Source organism: Salmo salar, chromosome 26 (assembly GCF_965601325.2).
Source record: "Salmo salar chromosome 26, fSalSal1, whole genome shotgun sequence".
NCBI lineage: Eukaryota > Metazoa > Chordata > Actinopteri > Salmoniformes > Salmonidae > Salmo > Salmo salar.
The window spans coordinates 55,669,870-55,687,500 of NC_138316.1; the positions used below are offsets into that span (position 1 = coordinate 55,669,870).

General features: G+C 55.2%; 1 protein-coding gene across 3 annotated transcripts in view; it reads right to left on the reverse strand.

The window, feature by feature from the left end:
- Positions 1-211: 211 nt before the first annotated feature.
- lrrc28 (leucine rich repeat containing 28) overlaps positions 212-17,631 on the reverse strand; it is a 38,245-nt gene continuing 20,825 nt past the window's right edge. For all 3 annotated transcript variants that reach the window (XM_082969880.1, XM_082969881.1, XM_082969882.1), the window contains exons 9-10: positions 11,750-11,909; positions 212-8,641 (exon numbers count right to left, since the gene is read on the reverse strand). In XM_082969880.1, the coding sequence (XP_082826006.1) occupies positions 8,572-8,641; positions 11,750-11,909 (230 nt within the window). In that variant the 3' untranslated portion in view covers positions 212-8,571. The remainder of the gene's footprint in view (positions 8,642-11,749; positions 11,910-17,631) is intronic.

Consider the following 17,631-nt stretch of genomic DNA (forward strand, 5'->3'; position numbering starts at 1 on the left):
GGGTTGTGGGTTCGATTCCCACGGGGGACCAGTACGGAGAAAAAAAATGTATGAAATGTACGCACTAACTACTGTAAGTCGCTCTGGATAAGAGCGTCTGCTAAATGACTAAAATGTAAATGTCATAGAGATGCGACCGTTCTACCTCTGAACTAAACTGGAACCTTCCATTTGCAACCAGAGGATTCTGCACTGACCTACTACTTAACTATCCAGTTAAACATTGTTTATTGCCAAAATGTCAGACATTAAAATAAAAGCAATTGATTATAAATTATACAATATAGTAATCATATTCACAGTTTATAACAATGTTATAATGCTACATTACACATGTTATAATAGTATTAACTATCTAACAGTGTAATAAACATTAGTGAGACAAATGAATGAAGTGGCAATAGACAATCCCCATCTACACATCTGGCTGCTGGTTTTAGAATCCAATGTCACATACTGGTTGAGTCTCAAGATGCTTCTTATTCCCTACATAGTGCACTACTTTAGACCAGGGCCCATGGGGAAAAGGGGGCCATTTGGGATTAGGTCAATTATCATTTTGTTCACCATTCCCCTCGAGTTGTGAGTCTCGACACTCGACAGAACCCTCTGAGCCCGGGTCTAAAGTAGTGCCCTATATAGGGAATAGGGTGCCATAGGGCTCTGGTCTAAAGTAGTGCACTATATAGGGAATAAGTTGCCACTTCAGACACAACCATAGAGTCCGCCGCCCCCTATCCCAGTCTCTCAGTCCATCTAGCCAAGACAGAGAGTCCGCCGCCCCCTATCCCAGTCTCTCAGGCCGTCTAGCCGAGACAGAGAGTCCGCCGCCCCCTATCCCAGTCTCTCAGTCCGTCTAGCCAAGACAGAGTCCGCCGCCCCCTATCCCAGTCTCTCAGTCCGTCTAGCCGAGACAGAGAGTCCGCCGCCCCCTATCCCAGTCTCTCAGTCCGTCTAGCCAAGACAGAGAGTCCGCCGCCCCCTATCCCGGTCTCTCAGTCCGTCTAGCCAAGACAGAGAGTCCGCCGCCCCCTATCCCAGTCTCTCAGTCCATGTAGCCGAGACAGAGAGTCCGCCGCCCCCTATCCCGGTCTCTCAGTCCATGTAGCCGAGACAGAGAGTCCGCCGCCCCCTATCCCGGTCTCTCAGTCCGTCTAGCCGAGACAGAGAGTCCGCCGCCCCCTATCCCAGTCCGTCTAGCCAAGACAGAGAGTCCGTCGCCCCCTATCCCAGTCTCTCAGTCCGTCTAGCCGAGACAGAGAGTCCGCCGCCCCCTATCCCAGTCCGTCTAGCCAAGACAGAGAGTCCGCCGCCCCCTATCCCAGTCCGTCTAGCCAAGACAGAGAGTCCGCCGCCCCCTATCCCAGTCTCTCAGTCCGTCTAGCCAAGACAGAGAGTCCGCCGCCCCCTATCCCAGTCTCTCAGTCCGTCTAGCCAAGACAGAGTCCGCCGCCCCCTATCCCAGTCCGTCTAGCCGAGACAGAGTCCGCCGCCCCCTATCCCAGTCTCTCAGTCCGTCTAGCCAAGACAGAGAGTCTCCTGCCCCCTACCCCAGTCTCTCAGTCCCCCTATCCCAGTCTCTAAGTCCGTCTAGCCAAGACAGAGAGTCCGCCGCCCCCTATCCCAGTCTCTCAGTCCCTCTAGCCAAGACAGAGTCTGCCGCCCCCATCCCAGTCTCTCAGTCCGTCTAGCCAAGACAGAGAGTCCGCCGCCCCCTATCCCAGTCCGTCTAGCCGAGACAGAGTCCGCCGCCCCTTATCCCAGTCTCTCAGTCCGTCTAGCCAAGACAGAGAGTCTCCTGCCCCCTACCCCAGTCTCTCAGTCCCCCTATCCCAGTCTCTAAGTCCGTCTAGCCAAGACAGAGAGTCCGCCGCCCCCTATCCCAGTCTCTCAGTCCCTCTAGCCAAGACAGAGTCTGCCGCCCCCATCCCAGTCTCTCAGTCCGTCTAGCCAAGACAGAGAGTCCGCCGCCCCCTATCCCAGTCTCTCAGTCCGTCTAGCCAAGACAGAGAGTCCGCCGCCCCGTATCCCAGTCTCTCAGTCCGTCTAGCCAAGACAGAGAGTCCGCCGCCCCCTATCCCAGTCTCTCAGTCCGTCTAGCCAAGACAGAGAGTCCGCCGCCCCCTATCCCGGTCTCTCAGTCCCTCTAGCCAAGACAGAGTCTGCCGCCCCCATCCCAGTCTCTAAGTCCGTCTAGCCAAGACAGAGAGTCCGCCGCCCCCTATCCCAGTCTCTCAGTCCGTCTAGCCAAGACAGAGAGTCCGCCGCCCCCTATCCCAGTCTCTCAGTCCGTCTAGCCAAGACAGAGAGTCCGCCGCCCCCTATCCCAGTCTCTCAGTCCGTCTAGCCAAGACAGAGAGTCCGCCGCCCCCTATCCCGGTCTCTCAGTCCATCTAGCCAAGACAGAGAGTCCGCCGCCCCCTATCCCAGTCTCTCAGTCCCCCTATCCCAGTCTCTCAGTCCGTCTAGCCAAGACAGAGAGTCTCCTGCCCCCTACCCCAGTCTCTCAGTCCCCCTATCCCAGTCTCTCAGTCCGTCTAGCCAAGACAGATAGTCCGCCGCCCCCTATCCCAGTCTCTCAGTCCGTCTAGCCAAGACAGAGAGTCCGCCGCCCCCTATCCCAGTCTCTCAGTCCGTCTAGCCAAGACAGAGAGTCCGCCGCCCCCTATCCCGGTCTCTCAGTCCGTCTAGCCAAGACAGAGAGTCCGCCGCCCCCTATCCCGGTCTCTCAGTCCGTCTAGCCAAGACAGAGAGTCCGCCGCCCCCTATCCCAGTCTCTCAGTCCGTCTAGCCAAGACAGAGAGTCCGCCGCCCCCTATCCCAGTCTCTCAGTCCGTCTAGCCAAGACAGAGAGTCCGCCGCCCCCTATCCCGGTCTCTCAGTCCGTCTAGCCGAGACAGAGAGTCCGCCGCCCCCTATCCCAGTCTCTCAGTCCGTCTAGCCAAGACAGAGAGTCCGCCGCCCCCTATCCCGGTCTCTCAGTCCCTCTAGCCAAGACAAAGAGTCCGCCGCCCCCTATCCCAGTCTCTCAGTCCGTCTAGCCAAGACAGAGAGTCCGCCGCCCCCTATCCCGGTCTCTCAGTCCCTCTAGCCAAGACAGAGAGTCCGCCGCCCCCTATCCCAGTCTCTCAGTCCGTCTAGCCAAGACAGAGAGTCCGCCGCCCCCTATCCCGGTCTCTCAGTCCGTCTAGCCGAGACAGAGAGTCCGCCGCCCCCATCCCAGTCTCTCAGTCCGTCTAGCCAAGACAGAGAGTCTGCCGCCCCCTATCCCAGTCTCTCAGTCCCTCTAGCCAAGACAGAGAGTCCGCCGCCCCCTATCCCAGTCTCTCAGTCCGTCTAGCCGAGACAGAGAGTCCGCCGCCCCCTATCCCAGTCTCTCAGTCCCTCTAGCCAAGACAGAGAGTCCGCCGCCCCCTATCCCGGTCTCTCAGTCCGTCTAGCCGAGACAGAGAGTCCGCCGCCCCCTATCCCGGTCTCTCAGTCCGTCTAGCCAAGACAGAGAGTCCGCCGCCCCCTATCCCAGTCTCTCAGTCCGTCTAGCCGAGACAGAGAGTCCGCCGCCCCCTATCCCAGTCTCTCAGTCCGTCTAGCCAAGACAGAGAGTCCGCCGCCCCCTATCCCAGTCTCTCAGTCCGTCTAGCCAAGACAGAGAGTCCGCCGCCCCCTATCCCGGTCTCTCAGTCCGTCTAGCCGAGACAGAGAGTCCGCCGCCCCCTATCCCAGTCTCTCAGTCCGTCTAGCCAAGACAGAGAGTCCGCCGCCCCCTATCCCAGTCTCTCAGTCCGTCTAGCCGAGACAGAGAGTCCGCCGCCCCCATCCCAGTCTCTCAGTCCGTCTAGCCAAGACAGAGAGTCCGCCGCCCCCTATCCCAGTCTCTCAGTCCGTCTAGCCGAGACAGAGAGTCCGCCGCCCCCTATCCCAGTCCGTCTAGCCAAGACAGAGTCCGCCGCCCCCTATCCCAGTCTCTCAGTCCCTCTAGCCTAGACAGAAAATCCCGACGCCCCCTATCCCAGTCTCTCAGTCCGTGTAGCCGAGACAGAGAGTCTGCCGCCCCCTATCCCAGTCTCTCAGTCCGTCTAGCCGAGACAGAGAGTCCGCCGCCCCCTATCCCAGTCCGTCTAGCCAAGACAGAGAGTCCGCCGCCCCCTATCCCAGTCTCTCAGTCCGTCTAGCCAAGACAGAGAGTCCGCCGTCCCCTATCCCAGTCTCTCAGTCCGTCTAGCCAAGACAGAGAGTCCGCCGCCCCCTATCCCAGTCCGTCTAGCCAAGACAGAGAGTCCGCCGCCCCCTATCCCAGTCTCTCAGTCCGTCTAGCCAAGACAGAGAGTCCGCCGCCCCCTATCCCAGTCTCTCAGTCCGTCTAGCCAAGACAGAGAGTCCGCCGCCCCCTATCCCAGTCTCTCAGTCCGTCTAGCCAAGACAGAGAGTCCGCCGCCCCCTATCCCAGTCTCTCAGTCCGTCTAGCCGAGACAGAGAGTCCGCCGCCCCCTATCCCAGTCCGTCTAGCCAAGACAGAGAGTCCGCCGCCCCCTATCCCAGTCTCTCAGTCCGTCTAGCCGAGACAGAGAGTCCGCCGCCCCCTATCCCAGTCTCTCAGTCCCTCTAGCCAAGACAGAGAGTCCGCCGCCCCCTATCCCAGTCTCTCAGTCCGTCTAGCCAAGACAGAGAGTCCGCCGCCCCCTATCCCAGTCTCTCAGTCCGTCTAGCCAAGACAGAGAGTCCGCCGCCCCCTATCCCGGTCTCTCAGTCCGTCTAGCCAAGACAGAGTCCGCCGCCCCCTATCCCGGACTCTCAGTCCGTCTAGCCAAGACAGAGAGTCCGCCGTCCCCTATCCCAGTCTCTCAGTCCGTCTAGCCAAGACAGAGAGTCCGCCGCCCCCTATCCCAGTCTCTCAGTCCCTCTAGCCAAGACAGAGAGTCCGCCGCCCCCTATCCCAGTCTCTCAGTCCGTCTAGCCAAGACAGAAAGTCCGCCGCCCCCTATCCCAGTCTCTCAGTCCGTCTAGCCGAGACAGAGAGTCCGCCGCCCCCTATCCCAGTCCGTCTAGCCAAGACAGAGAGTCCGCCGCCCCCTATCCCAGTCTCTCAGTCCGTCTAGCCGAGACAGAGAGTCCGCCGCCCCCTATCCCAGTCTCTCAGTCCCTCTAGCCAAGACAGAGAGTCCGCCGCCCCCTATCCCGGTCTCTCAGTCCGTCTAGCCGAGACAGAGAGTCCGCCGCCCCCTATCCCGGTCTCTCAGTCCGTCTAGCCAAGACAGAGAGTCCGCCGCCCCCTATCCCAGTCTCTCAGTCCGTCTAGCCGAGACAGAGAGTCCGCCGCCCCCTATCCCAGTCTCTCAGTCCGTCTAGCCAAGACAGAGAGTCCGCCGCCCCCTATCCCAGTCTCTCAGTCCGTCTAGCCAAGACAGAGAGTCCGCCGCCCCCTATCCCGGTCTCTCAGTCCGTCTAGCCGAGACAGAGAGTCCGCCGCCCCCTATCCCAGTCTCTCAGTCCGTCTAGCCAAGACAGAGAGTCCGCCGCCCCCTATCCCAGTCTCTCAGTCCGTCTAGCCGAGACAGAGAGTCCGCCGCCCCCATCCCAGTCTCTCAGTCCGTCTAGCCAAGACAGAGAGTCCGCCGCCCCCTATCCCAGTCTCTCAGTCCGTCTAGCCGAGACAGAGAGTCCGCCGCCCCCTATCCCAGTCCGTCTAGCCAAGACAGAGTCCGCCGCCCCCTATCCCAGTCTCTCAGTCCCTCTAGCCTAGACAGAAAATCCCGACGCCCCCTATCCCAGTCTCTCAGTCCGTGTAGCCGAGACAGAGAGTCTGCCGCCCCCTATCCCAGTCTCTCAGTCCGTCTAGCCGAGACAGAGAGTCCGCCGCCCCCTATCCCAGTCCGTCTAGCCAAGACAGAGAGTCCGCCGCCCCCTATCCCAGTCTCTCAGTCCGTCTAGCCAAGACAGAGAGTCCGCCGTCCCCTATCCCAGTCTCTCAGTCCGTCTAGCCAAGACAGAGAGTCCGCCGCCCCCTATCCCAGTCCGTCTAGCCAAGACAGAGAGTCCGCCGCCCCCTATCCCAGTCTCTCAGTCCGTCTAGCCAAGACAGAGAGTCCGCCGCCCCCTATCCCAGTCTCTCAGTCCGTCTAGCCAAGACAGAGAGTCCGCCGCCCCCTATCCCAGTCTCTCAGTCCGTCTAGCCAAGACAGAGAGTCCGCCGCCCCCTATCCCAGTCTCTCAGTCCGTCTAGCCGAGACAGAGAGTCCGCCGCCCCCTATCCCAGTCCGTCTAGCCAAGACAGAGAGTCCGCCGCCCCCTATCCCAGTCTCTCAGTCCGTCTAGCCGAGACAGAGAGTCCGCCGCCCCCTATCCCAGTCTCTCAGTCCCTCTAGCCAAGACAGAGAGTCCGCCGCCCCCTATCCCAGTCTCTCAGTCCGTCTAGCCAAGACAGAGAGTCCGCCGCCCCCTATCCCAGTCTCTCAGTCCGTCTAGCCAAGACAGAGAGTCCGCCGCCCCCTATCCCGGTCTCTCAGTCCGTCTAGCCAAGACAGAGTCCGCCGCCCCCTATCCCGGACTCTCAGTCCGTCTAGCCAAGACAGAGAGTCCGCCGTCCCCTATCCCAGTCTCTCAGTCCGTCTAGCCAAGACAGAGAGTCCGCCGCCCCCTATCCCAGTCTCTCAGTCCCTCTAGCCAAGACAGAGAGTCCGCCGCCCCCTATCCCAGTCTCTCAGTCCGTCTAGCCAAGACAGAAAGTCCGCCGCCCCCTATCCCAGTCTCTCAGTCCGTCTAGCCGAGACAGAGAGTCCGCCGCCCCCTATCCCAGTCCGTCTAGCCAAGACAGAGAGTCCGCCGCCCCCTATCCCAGTCTCTCAGTCCGTCTAGCCAAGACAGAGAGTCCGCCGCCCCCTATCCCAGTCTCTCAGTCCGTCTAGCCAAGACAGAGAGTCCGCCGCCCCCTATCCCAGTCTCTCAGTCCGTCTAGCCAAGACAGAGAGTCCGCCGCCCCCTATCCCAGTCTCTCAGTCCGTCTAGCCAAGACAGAGAGTCTCCTGCCCCCTATCCCAGTCTCTCAGTCCGTCTAGCCAAGACAGAGAGTCCGCCGCCCCCTATCCCAGTCTCTCAGTCCGTCTAGCCAAAACAGAGAGTCCGCCGCCCCCTATCCCAGTCTCTCAGTCCGTCTAGCCAAGACAGAGAGTCCGCCGCCCCCTATCCCAGTCCGTCTAGCCAAGACAGAGAGTCCGCCGCCCCCTATCCCAGTCCGTCGAGCCGAGACAGAGAGTCCGCCGCCCCCTATCCCAGTCCGTCTAGCCAAGACAGAGAGTCCGCCGCCCCCTATCCCAGTCTCTCAGTCCGTCTAGCCAAGACAGAGAGTCCGCCACCCCCTATCCCAGTCTCTCAGTCCGTCTAGCCGAGACAGAGAGTCCGCCGCCCCCTATCCCAGTCCGTCTAGCCAAGACAGAGAGTCCGCCGCCCCCTATCCCAGTCCGTCTAGCCAAGACAGAGAGTCCGCCGCCCCCTATCCCAGTCCGTCTAGCCGAGACAGAGAGTCCGCCGCCCCCTATCCTTCGTCTCATACTGGCAGGTGAACGGTTCAGCTGGACTACACCAGTAACATACTGACAGGGTCTGAGTTGTTGCTGGAACAAACTGAAAGCAGAAACAAACCCTCAGTAGAATAATGCTGTATTAAGAAATGTTAGTCATTGGACAGTAGATGATGACATGTCAAGATCTGGATCATTAATACCAATATTGTCCATCTTTCAATTGGACCATTCATGTCCATTACAGACTGCTGGACTGGTCACTGGCTGCAGAGGCTATGCATGTCCTCCTGAGATGTTCAGTTCTTCATGTCCACCAGTCCAGAGGCTATGCATGTCCTCCTGAGATGTTCAGTTCTTCATGTCCACCAGTCCAGAGGCTATGCATGTCCTCCTGAGATGTTCAGGACTTCATGTCCACCAGTCCAGAGGCTATGCATGTCCTCCTGAGATGTTCAGGACTTCATGTCCACCAGTCCAGAGGCTATGCATGTCCTCCTGAGACGTTCAGTTCTTCATGTCCACCAGTCCAGAGGCTATGCATGTCCTCCTGAGATGTTCAGGACTTCATGTCCACCAGTCCAGAGGCTATGCATGTCCTCCTGAGACGTTCAGTTCTTCATGTCCACCAGTCCAGAGGCTATGCATGTCCTCCTGAGACGTTCAGTTCTTCATGTCCACCAGTCCAGAGGCTATGCATGTCCTCCTGAGATGTTCAGGACTTCATGTCCACCAGTCCAGAGGCTATGCATGTCCTCCTGAGATGTTCAGGACTTCATGTCCACCAGTCCAGAGGCTATGCATGTCCTCCTGAGACGTTCAGTTCTTCATGTCCACCAGTCCAGAGGCTATGCATGTCCTCCTGAGATGTTCAGGACTTCATGTCCACCAGTCCAGAGGCTATGCATGTCCTCCTGAGATGTTCAGGACTGGAGGACTCCCACAGTCCATCCTTCATTCATCCAGGAGACCAGAGGAGGAGATGATGACTGAAGGGGAGAGGAAGAGGAGGAGATGATGACTGAAGGGGAGAGGAAGAGGTGGAGGCACCATGACGTCATTGCTGTAGATCAAATGTCTGAACACACTGACTGGAACAGCAGTAGGCCACGAAACTCACTGTGGTTCTAGAGGGGGAGACAGAGAGAGAGAGGAGAGAGGGAGAGAGGAGAGAGAGAGCAGAGGAGAGAGGAGAGAGGAGAGAGAGAGCAGAGGAGAGAGGAGAGAGGAGAGAGGGAGAGAGAGAGAGAGAGAGGGAGAGAGGAGAGAGGAGAGAGAGCAGAGAGAGGAGAGAGAGAGGAGAGACAGAGAGAGACAGAGAGAGACAGAGAGAGACAGAGCGAGAGAGAGAGAGGAGAGGGACTATTAGAGGGACTGGAGTCGTGAGAAAGATGCACATCCTATGAGACCAGGGAGGTTAGGGGGTCAGGGAGGTTAGGGGGTTAGGGAGGTTAGGGGGTCAGGGAGTCAGGGGGTCAGGGAGGTTAGGGGGTCAGGGTGGTTAGGGAGGTTAGGGGGTCAGGGAGGTTAGGGAGGTTAGGGGGTCAGGGTGGTTAGGGAGGATAGGGAGGTTAGGGAGGTTAGGGGGTCAGGGAGGTTAGGGGGTCAGGGTGGTTAGGGAGGTTAGGGGGTCAGGGTGGTTAGGAGGTTAGGGAGGTTAGGGGGTCAGGGAGGTTAGGGGGTCAGGGTGGTTAGGGAGGTTAGGGGGTCAGGGTGGTTAGGGAGGTTAGGGAGGTTAGGGAGGTTAGGGGGTCAGGGAGGTTAGGGGGTCAGGGTGGTTAGGGAGGATAGGGAGGTTAGGGAGGTTAGGGGGTCAGGGAGGTTAGGGGGTCAGGGTGGTTAGGGAGGTTAGGGGGTCAGGGTGGTTAGGAGGTTAGGGAGGTTAGGGGGTCAGGGAGGTTAGGGGGTCAGGGTGGTTAGGGAGGTTAGGGGGTCAGGGTGGTTAGGGAGGTTAGGGAGGTTAGGGAGGTTAGGGGGTCAGGGAGGTTAGGGGGTCAGGGTGGTTAGGGAGGTTAGGGGGTCAGGGAGGTTAGGGAGGTTAGGGGGTCAGGGAGGTTAGGGGGTCAGGGTGGTTAGGGAGGTTAGGGGGTCAGGGTGGTTAGGGAGGTTAGGGGGTCAGGGTGGTTAGGGAGGATAGGGAGGTTAGGGAGGTTAGGGGGTCAGGGAGGTTAGGGGGTCAGGGTGGTTAGGGAGGTTAGGGGGTCAGGGTGGTTAGGAGGTTAGGGAGGTTAGGGGGTCAGGGAGGTTAGGGGGTCAGGGTGGTTAGGGAGGTTAGGGGGTCAGGGTGGTTAGGGAGGTTAGGGGGTCAGGGTGGTTAGGGGGTCAGGGAGGTTTGGGGGTCAGGGTGGTTAGGGAGGTTAGGGGGTCAGGGTGGTTATGGGGTCAGGGTGGTTAGGGAGGTTAGGGGGTCAGGAAGGTTAGGGAGGTTAGGGTGGTTAGGGGGTCAGAGGGTTAGGGAGGTTAGGGGGTCAGGGTGGTTAGGGAGGTTAGGGGGTCAGGGTGGTTAAGGGGTTAGGGGGTCAGGGAGGTTAGGGGGTCAGGGAGGTTAGGGAGGTTAGGGGGTCAGGGTGGTTAGGGGGTCAGGGTGGTTAGGGAGGTTAGGGGGTCAGGGAGGTTAGGGGGTCAGGGTGGTTAGGGAGGTTAGGGGGTCAGGGTGGTTAGGGAGGTTAGGGGGTCAGGGTGGTTAGGGGGTCAGGGTGGTTAGGGGGTCAGGGAGGTTAGGGAGGTTAGGGGGTCAGGGTGGTTAGGGAGGTTAGGGTGGTTAGGGAGGTTAGGGGGTCAGGGTGGTTAGGGGGTCAGGGTGGTTAGGGAGGTTAGGGGGTCAGGGTGGTTAGGAGGTTAGGGGGTCAGGGAGGTTAGGGAGGTTAGGGGGTCAGGGAGGTTTGGGGGTCAGGGTGGTTAGGGAGGTTAGGGGGTCAGGGTGGTTAGGGAGGTTAGGGGGTCAGGGTGGTTAGGGGGTCAGGGAGGTTAGGGAGGTCAGGGCGGTTAGGGAGGTTAGGGGGTCAGCGTGGTTAGGGGGTCAGGGAGGTTAGGGGGTCAGGAAGGTTAGGGAGGTTAGGGAGGTTAGGGTGGTTAGGGGGTCAGAGGGTTAGGGAGGTTAGGGGGTCAGGGTGGTTAGGGGAGGTTAGGGGGTCAGGGTGGTTAGGGAGGTTAGGGAGGTTAGGGGGTCAGGGAGGTTAGGGGGACAGGGTGGTTAGGGAGGTTAGGGGGTCAGGGTGGTTAAGGGGTTAGGGGGTCAGGGAGGTTAGGGGGTCAGGGTGGTTAAGGGGTCAGGGGGGTTAGGGGGTCAGGGAGGTTAGGGGGTCAGGGTGGTTAGGGAGGTTAGGGGGTCAGGGTGGTTAGGGAGGTCAGGGTGGTTAGGGGGTCAGGGTGGTTAGGGAGGTTAGGGTGTCAGGGTGGTTAGGGAGGTTAGGGGGTCAGGGAGGTTAGGGGGTCAGGGTGGTTAGGGAGGTTAGGGGGTCAGGGTGGTTAGGGGGTCAGGGTGGTTAGGGAGGTTAGGGGGTCAGGGTGGTTAGGAGGTTAGGGGGTCAGGGAGGTTAGGGGGTCAGGGAGGTTTGGGGGTCAGGGTGGTTAGGGAGGTTAGGGGGTCAGGGTGGTTAGGGAGGTTAGGGGGTCAGGGTGGTTAGGGGGTCAGGGAGGTTAGGGAGGTTAGGGGGTCAGGGCGGTTAGGGAGGTTAGGGGGTCAGCGTGGTTATGGGGTCAGGGTGGTTAGGGGGTCAGGGAGGTTAGGGGGTCAGGAAGGTTAGGGAGGTTAGGGGGTCAGGGAGATTTGGGGGTCAGGGTGGTTAGGGAGGTTAGGGGGTCAGGGTGGTTAGGGAGGTTAGGGGGTCAGGGTGGTTAGGGGGTCAGGGAGGTTAGGGAGGTTAGGGGGTCAGGGCGGTTAGGGAGGTTAGGGGGTCAGCGTGGTTATGGGGTCAGGGTGGTTAGGGGGTTAGGGAGGTTAGGGGGTCAGGGTGGTTAGGGAGGTTAGGGGGTCAGGGTGGTTAGGGAGGTTAGGGGGTCAGGGTGGTTAGGGAGGTTAGGGGGTCAGGGTGGTTAAGGGGTTAGGGGGTCAGGGAGGTTAGGGGGTCAGGGTGGTTAAGGGGTCAGGGGGGTTAGGGGGTCAGGGAGGTTAGGGGGTCAGGGTGGTTAGGGAGGTTAGGGGGTCAGGGAGGTCAGGGTGGTTAGGGGGTCAGGAGGTCAGGGTGGTTAGGGAGGTTAGGAGGTCAGGGAGGTTAGGGGGTCAGGGTAGCTACCTGCGGTGGACCCCAGCCAGGGCGGTCTCTCTGAGGGGGAACAGTTTGGGGTAGATGATGGTAAACATGGGCTGACTGCAGCAGTGACAATGTCCCAGGGGGCATTGGAGCAGGTCCAGAAGGCTTCTGGGTAACAGGAAGGGTGGCAGCAGACTCCGCTCTGTGAGAGAGACAGAGAGAGACAAGAGAGAGACAAGAGAGAGACAGAGACAGAGAGAGAGACAAGAGAGAGACAAGAGAGAGACAGAGAGAGAGAGAGAGACAAGAGAGAGACAAGAGAGAGACAGAGAGAGAGACAGAGAGAGAGAGAGAGAGAGAGACAGAGAGAGAGAGAGACAGAGAGAGAGAGAGACAGAGAGAGCGAGACAGAGAGAGAAAAAGAGAGAGAGAGAGAGAGAGAGAGACAAGAGAGAGACAAGAGAGAGACAGAGAGAGAGACAGAGAGAGACAGAGAGAGAGACAGAGACAGAGAGAGACAGAGAGAGAGACAGAGAGAGAGACAGAGAGAGAGAGAGAGAGAGAGAGAGAGAGAGAGAGAGAGACAGACAGAGAGAGAGACAGACAGAGAGAGAGACAGAGAGAGAGAGAGACAGAGAGAGACAGAGACAGAGAGAGAGAGACAGAGAGAGACAGAGACAGACAGAGAGAGAGAGAGAGAGAGAGACAGAGAGAGAGAGACAGACAGACAGAGAGAGAGAGAGAGAGAGAGAGAGAGAGAGACAGAGAGACAGAGAGACAGAAGTCATGCAGAAGAACAGCTCCTGACTTGTTATAACTTTTTGGTTGTTAAGAGCGAGATTGACACGACTAAATTAGCAAAAAAATGTATAGGTAATCAAATTGTACAACTGAAGATCAACACAGGAGGAAAAGATTGACAGAGAGTGAGTTAAAAGACCAATCTTCATCGTGGTAGCTAGCCAAATTCAAACCTGTCAGCTAGCTTACCGTCTAGCCCTAACCGTTTACTGGTGGTAACCATAGCAACATGGCCACCGAGGCAGCGCTAGCAGCGACAGCAACGGCAGAGACTGAGAGATTTTGTTGTTTTTTGAATACCCAGCAGAAATCAGAGAAGGGAAGAATCAACTTTAAACACACAATTCTGAGGGAGAACCCAGAAACTTTGTTATGTCGACTGCTCACAAAACGGGACTGTTACAAACCTGTTATTTTACACAGACCACACTACTGCCTGGCATACAGCTGTAACCAGGCATTTCAGCTATACAACAAAGAAAGGCATCTGCAAGGGAAGGCAAATCCACATTTTTGAGGACAGCGATAAGGACCAGGAAAACAGGTTTCTGACGGTAAACATGTACCAGAACGGCATTATCATGGTCCAGGGCAGTGAGGCTGCACTCAGCTCTGTTGTGCAGGACTTCCCCACCCTAAGGAAGATAGCAGAAAGCAAAAAAGACAAGGACAGCACCCCGACCTCTCCCCTCACCTCAGGCACCCCAACAGCAGGGCTATCCTCCCCCTGCCTGCCTACAACCACCAGAGCCAAGACCACACTACCATCAGACTGCTGAGAGACAGGCTGGCTGTGTTAGAGGTATGGGTTACTGAGCTGAAGGAGCAGCCCCACCAGCTACACCACCACCAGACTGCTGAGAGACAGGCTGGCTCTGTTAGAGGTATGGGTTACTGAGCTGAAGGAGCAGCCCCACCAGCTACACCACCACCAGACTGCTGAGAGACAGGCTGACTCTGTTAGAGGTATGGGTTACTGAGCTGAAGGAGCAGCCCCACCAGCTACACCACCTCCAGACTGCTGAGAGACAGGTTGACTCTGTTAGAGGTATGGGTTACTGAGCTGAAGGAGCAGCCCCACCAGCTACACCACCTCCAGACTGCTGAGAGACAGGCTGGCTGTGTTAGAGGTATGGGTTACTGAGCTGAAGGAGCAGCCCCACCAGCTACACCACCTCCAGACTGCTGAGAGACAGGCTGGCTGTGTTAGAGGTATGGGTTACTGAGCTGAAGGAGCAGAAGATGTTGACGTCATCATTCTGCAGGAGACATGGTGTAAGGCTGACGTTGTCACTCACTGTCCCACAGGCTACAGAGAGGTCATTGTGCCGTCACAGAAACACAGCTCTGTCAATAGAGGCAGAGACTCTGGAGGATTGATCATTTGGTACAAATCCCAACTACAAAATCTAATTGATCCCCTCAAAATTGGCAAATATCACATTTGGTTAAAACTAAAAAAAGAACTTGTACTGACAGAAAAAGATGTGTTCCTTTGAGCAATATATTTCCCCCCCTCAGAATCCCCATATTACTCAGAGGAGATATCCCCCCCTCAGAATCCCCATATTACTCAGAGGAGATATCCCCCCCTCAGAATCCCCATATTACTCAGAGGAGATATTCCCCCCCTCAGAATCCCCATATTACTCAGAGGAGATATCCCCCCTCAGAATCCCCATATTACTCAGAGGAGATATTCCCCCCCTCAGAATCCCCATATTACTCAGAGGAGATATTCCCCCCCTCAGAATCCCCATATTACTCAGAGGAGATATTCCCCCCTCAGAATCCCCATATTACTCAGAGGAGATATCCCCCCCTCAGAATCCCCATATTACTCAGAGGAGATATTCCCCCCCTCAGAATCCCCATATTACTCAGAGGAGATATTCCCCAGCCTTGAGGAAGAGACGTGCCATTTCCAGGCCCAGGGAAATGTGCTCATCTGTGGGGACACAAATTCGCTCACAGGAATACTACCTGATCTAACGAGCACACGAGGGGACAGCTTTATTACAGGCCATACTGCTTCTAACTGTCTTAATCTCCCCCATAGAAACAACAGTGACGGCACCGTCAACAAAAACGGAAGGGATCTTTTGCAGCTCTGTAGAAGCCTGGGTCTGTACTTTGTCAATGGTAGGTTACGGGGGGACTCTTTGGGGAGATTCACCTACTGCTCACCTCTTGGCCACAGTACAGTAGACTATATGATCACAGACATGGACCCTTTCTCTCTCAGCTCATTCACTGTCAAGCCACTAACACCTCTGTCTGATCACAGCCAAATGACGTTGTTCCTCAAAAGAACAGACCTGGAAACAACCAGACATTCCCAGCCCAGTAAGCTGTACAACATCAGAAATTCATACAGATGGGCCCAAAACAGCACAGAAGAATAGCAGACAGCAACCTGGAACCAAAATATCCAAACCCTCTTAGATAACTTCCTGGATACCACATCCACTCACAGTAAAGAAGGCATCGATCTAGCAGTGCAACACATCAACTATATATTCAGGCAAACGGCAAAAGAAGCACAATTGAAATTGATAAAAAACATAACTAAAAAAAATCACAGATGACAACTGGTTTGATGCAGATCGTAAAATTATAAGGAAAAAACTTAGAACACTATCCAACCAAAAGCACAGAGACCCAAATAATGGTGAATTACGCCTTCATTACTGTGAGACTTTATAACCCTATAAACGTACACTCAGAACCCAAAACAGCACAGTACAACAGCAAGCAGCTGACACTAACTGAGGAGTCCATAAACACAAACAACTTCTGGCAAAATTGGAAAAAACCTAAAAAAATATCTAAACAAGAGGAATTAGCGATACAAAATGGTGACGTTTGGACGACCCATTTCAAAACACTCTACAACACCGTTCAAATTGACACAAACGCAGAACAACGCCAAATCCATGAGAAGTTGAATGGATTAGAAAAAGCTATAAAGGACAATCAAAACCCATTGGACTCCCCAATTACTGACCAGGAGCTCTATAAGAAACTTCAGGCTCTCAAACTTAATAAAGCATGCGGACCTGATGGCATCCTAAATGAGATTCTCAAACTCACTAGCGCAAAATTTCAATTGGCTATATTAAAACTGTTTAATTTGATCCTGAGTGTAGGTTATTTCCCTGACATCTGGAATCAAGGACTCATAACCCCAATCTTTAAGAACGGAGACAAATTTGACCCTAACAATTACAGAGGCATTTGTGTGGACAGTAACCTGGGGAAGGTTTTCTGTAGTATCATCAATGTAAGAGTTCTAAACTTCCTTAATAAGCACAATGTCTTGAGTAAAAGCCAAATTTAATTAATACCAAAACATCACACGACCGGTCGTATTTACACCCTAAACACCCTGATAGATAAACATGTCCCCCAAAATAATACCGAATATATATATACGCTTGCTTTATCGACCTCCTTAAAGCATTTGATTCTATTTGGCATACAGGACTGTTCTACAAAGGTATTGAAAGTGGTGTAGGGGGTAAAACATATGACATAATTAAATCAATGTATACTGGCAATTCGTGCAGCATTAAAATTGGTAAGAAAATAACAGAATTCTTTAACCAGGGGCGGATCCTTTCGTCAGGGTTGCAATCTGAGCCCTGCAATCTTCAATATTTACATCATGGAATTGGCCACTATTCTAGAAAAATCCTCAGCTCCTGGTGTTAGTCTCCACAATTCAGGGGTTAAATGCCTACTCTTCGCAGATGACCTATGCCTGCTGTCACCCACAGCACATGGCCTGCAGCAGAGTCTGGACCTGCTAGAGCAGTACTGCCAGACCTGGGACCTGGCAGTAAACCCCCACAGCACCTGGCCTACAGCAGAGCCTGGACCTGCTAGAGCAGTACTGTCAGACCTGGGCCCTGGCAGTAAACCCCAAAAAGACTAAAATAATGATTTTCCAGAGAAGATCCAGATCTCAGGGAATTAGACCAAAGTTCTCAATTGGTACAAAATATATAGAGTACTGTACACACTACAATTACTGAGGTTTAAAAATAAGCTCAACTGGACACCTTAATGATGAAGTGAATGAACTGAGAGAGAAAGCACGCAGGGAATTCTACGCCGTTAAAAAGCAAATTCAAATTGTAATACTGATTAAAATTTGGCTAAAACTAATTGAATATGTCATTGAACCAATTGCACTTTATGGCAGCGAGGTGTGGGGTCCACTTGCAAAACAAGATTTCATCAAATGGGACAAACACCCCATTGAAACCCTGCATGCAGAGTTCTGTAAGATTCTCCTACGTGTCCACAGGAAAACTACAAACAATGCATGCAGGGCAGAATTAGGCCAATATCCACTAATAATAAAAACTCAAAAAAGAGCAATTCAGTTTTGGAAACCTCTAAAATACAGTGACCCCCTCTCATATCACTACCAAGCCCTGCAATGCCAAGAGCTGAGCAAAGAAAAGAATCCCCTCATCCAGCTGGTCCTGGGGCTGAGTTCACAAACCTGTTCTACTAACACACTGAAGCCTCAGGACCCTCATCCAGCTGGTCCTGGGGCTGAGTTCACTAACCTGTTCTACTAACACACTGAAGCCTCAGGACCCTCATCCAGCTGGTCCTGGGGCTGAGTTCACAAACCTGTTCTACTAACACACTGAAGCCTCAGGACCCTCATCCAGCTGGTCCTGGGGCTGAGTTCACAAACCTGTTCTACTAACACACTGAAGCCTCAGGACCCTCATCCAGCTGGTCCTGGGGCTGAGTTCACTAACCTGTTCTACTAACACACTGAAGCCTCAGGACCCTCATCCAGCTGGTCCTGGGGCTGAGTTCACAAACCTGTTCTACTAACACACTGAAGCCTCAGGACCCTCATCCAGCTGGTCCTGGGGCTGAGTTCACTAACCTGTTCTACTAACACACTGAAGCCTCAGGACCCTCATCCAGCTGGTCCTGGGGCTGAGTTCACTAACCTGTTCTACTAACACACTGAAGCCTCAGGACCCTCATCCAGCTGGTCCTGGGGCTGAGTTCACTAACCTGTTCTACTAACACACTGAAGCCTCAGGACCCTCATCCAGCTGGTCCTGGGGCTGAGTTCACTAATCTGTTCT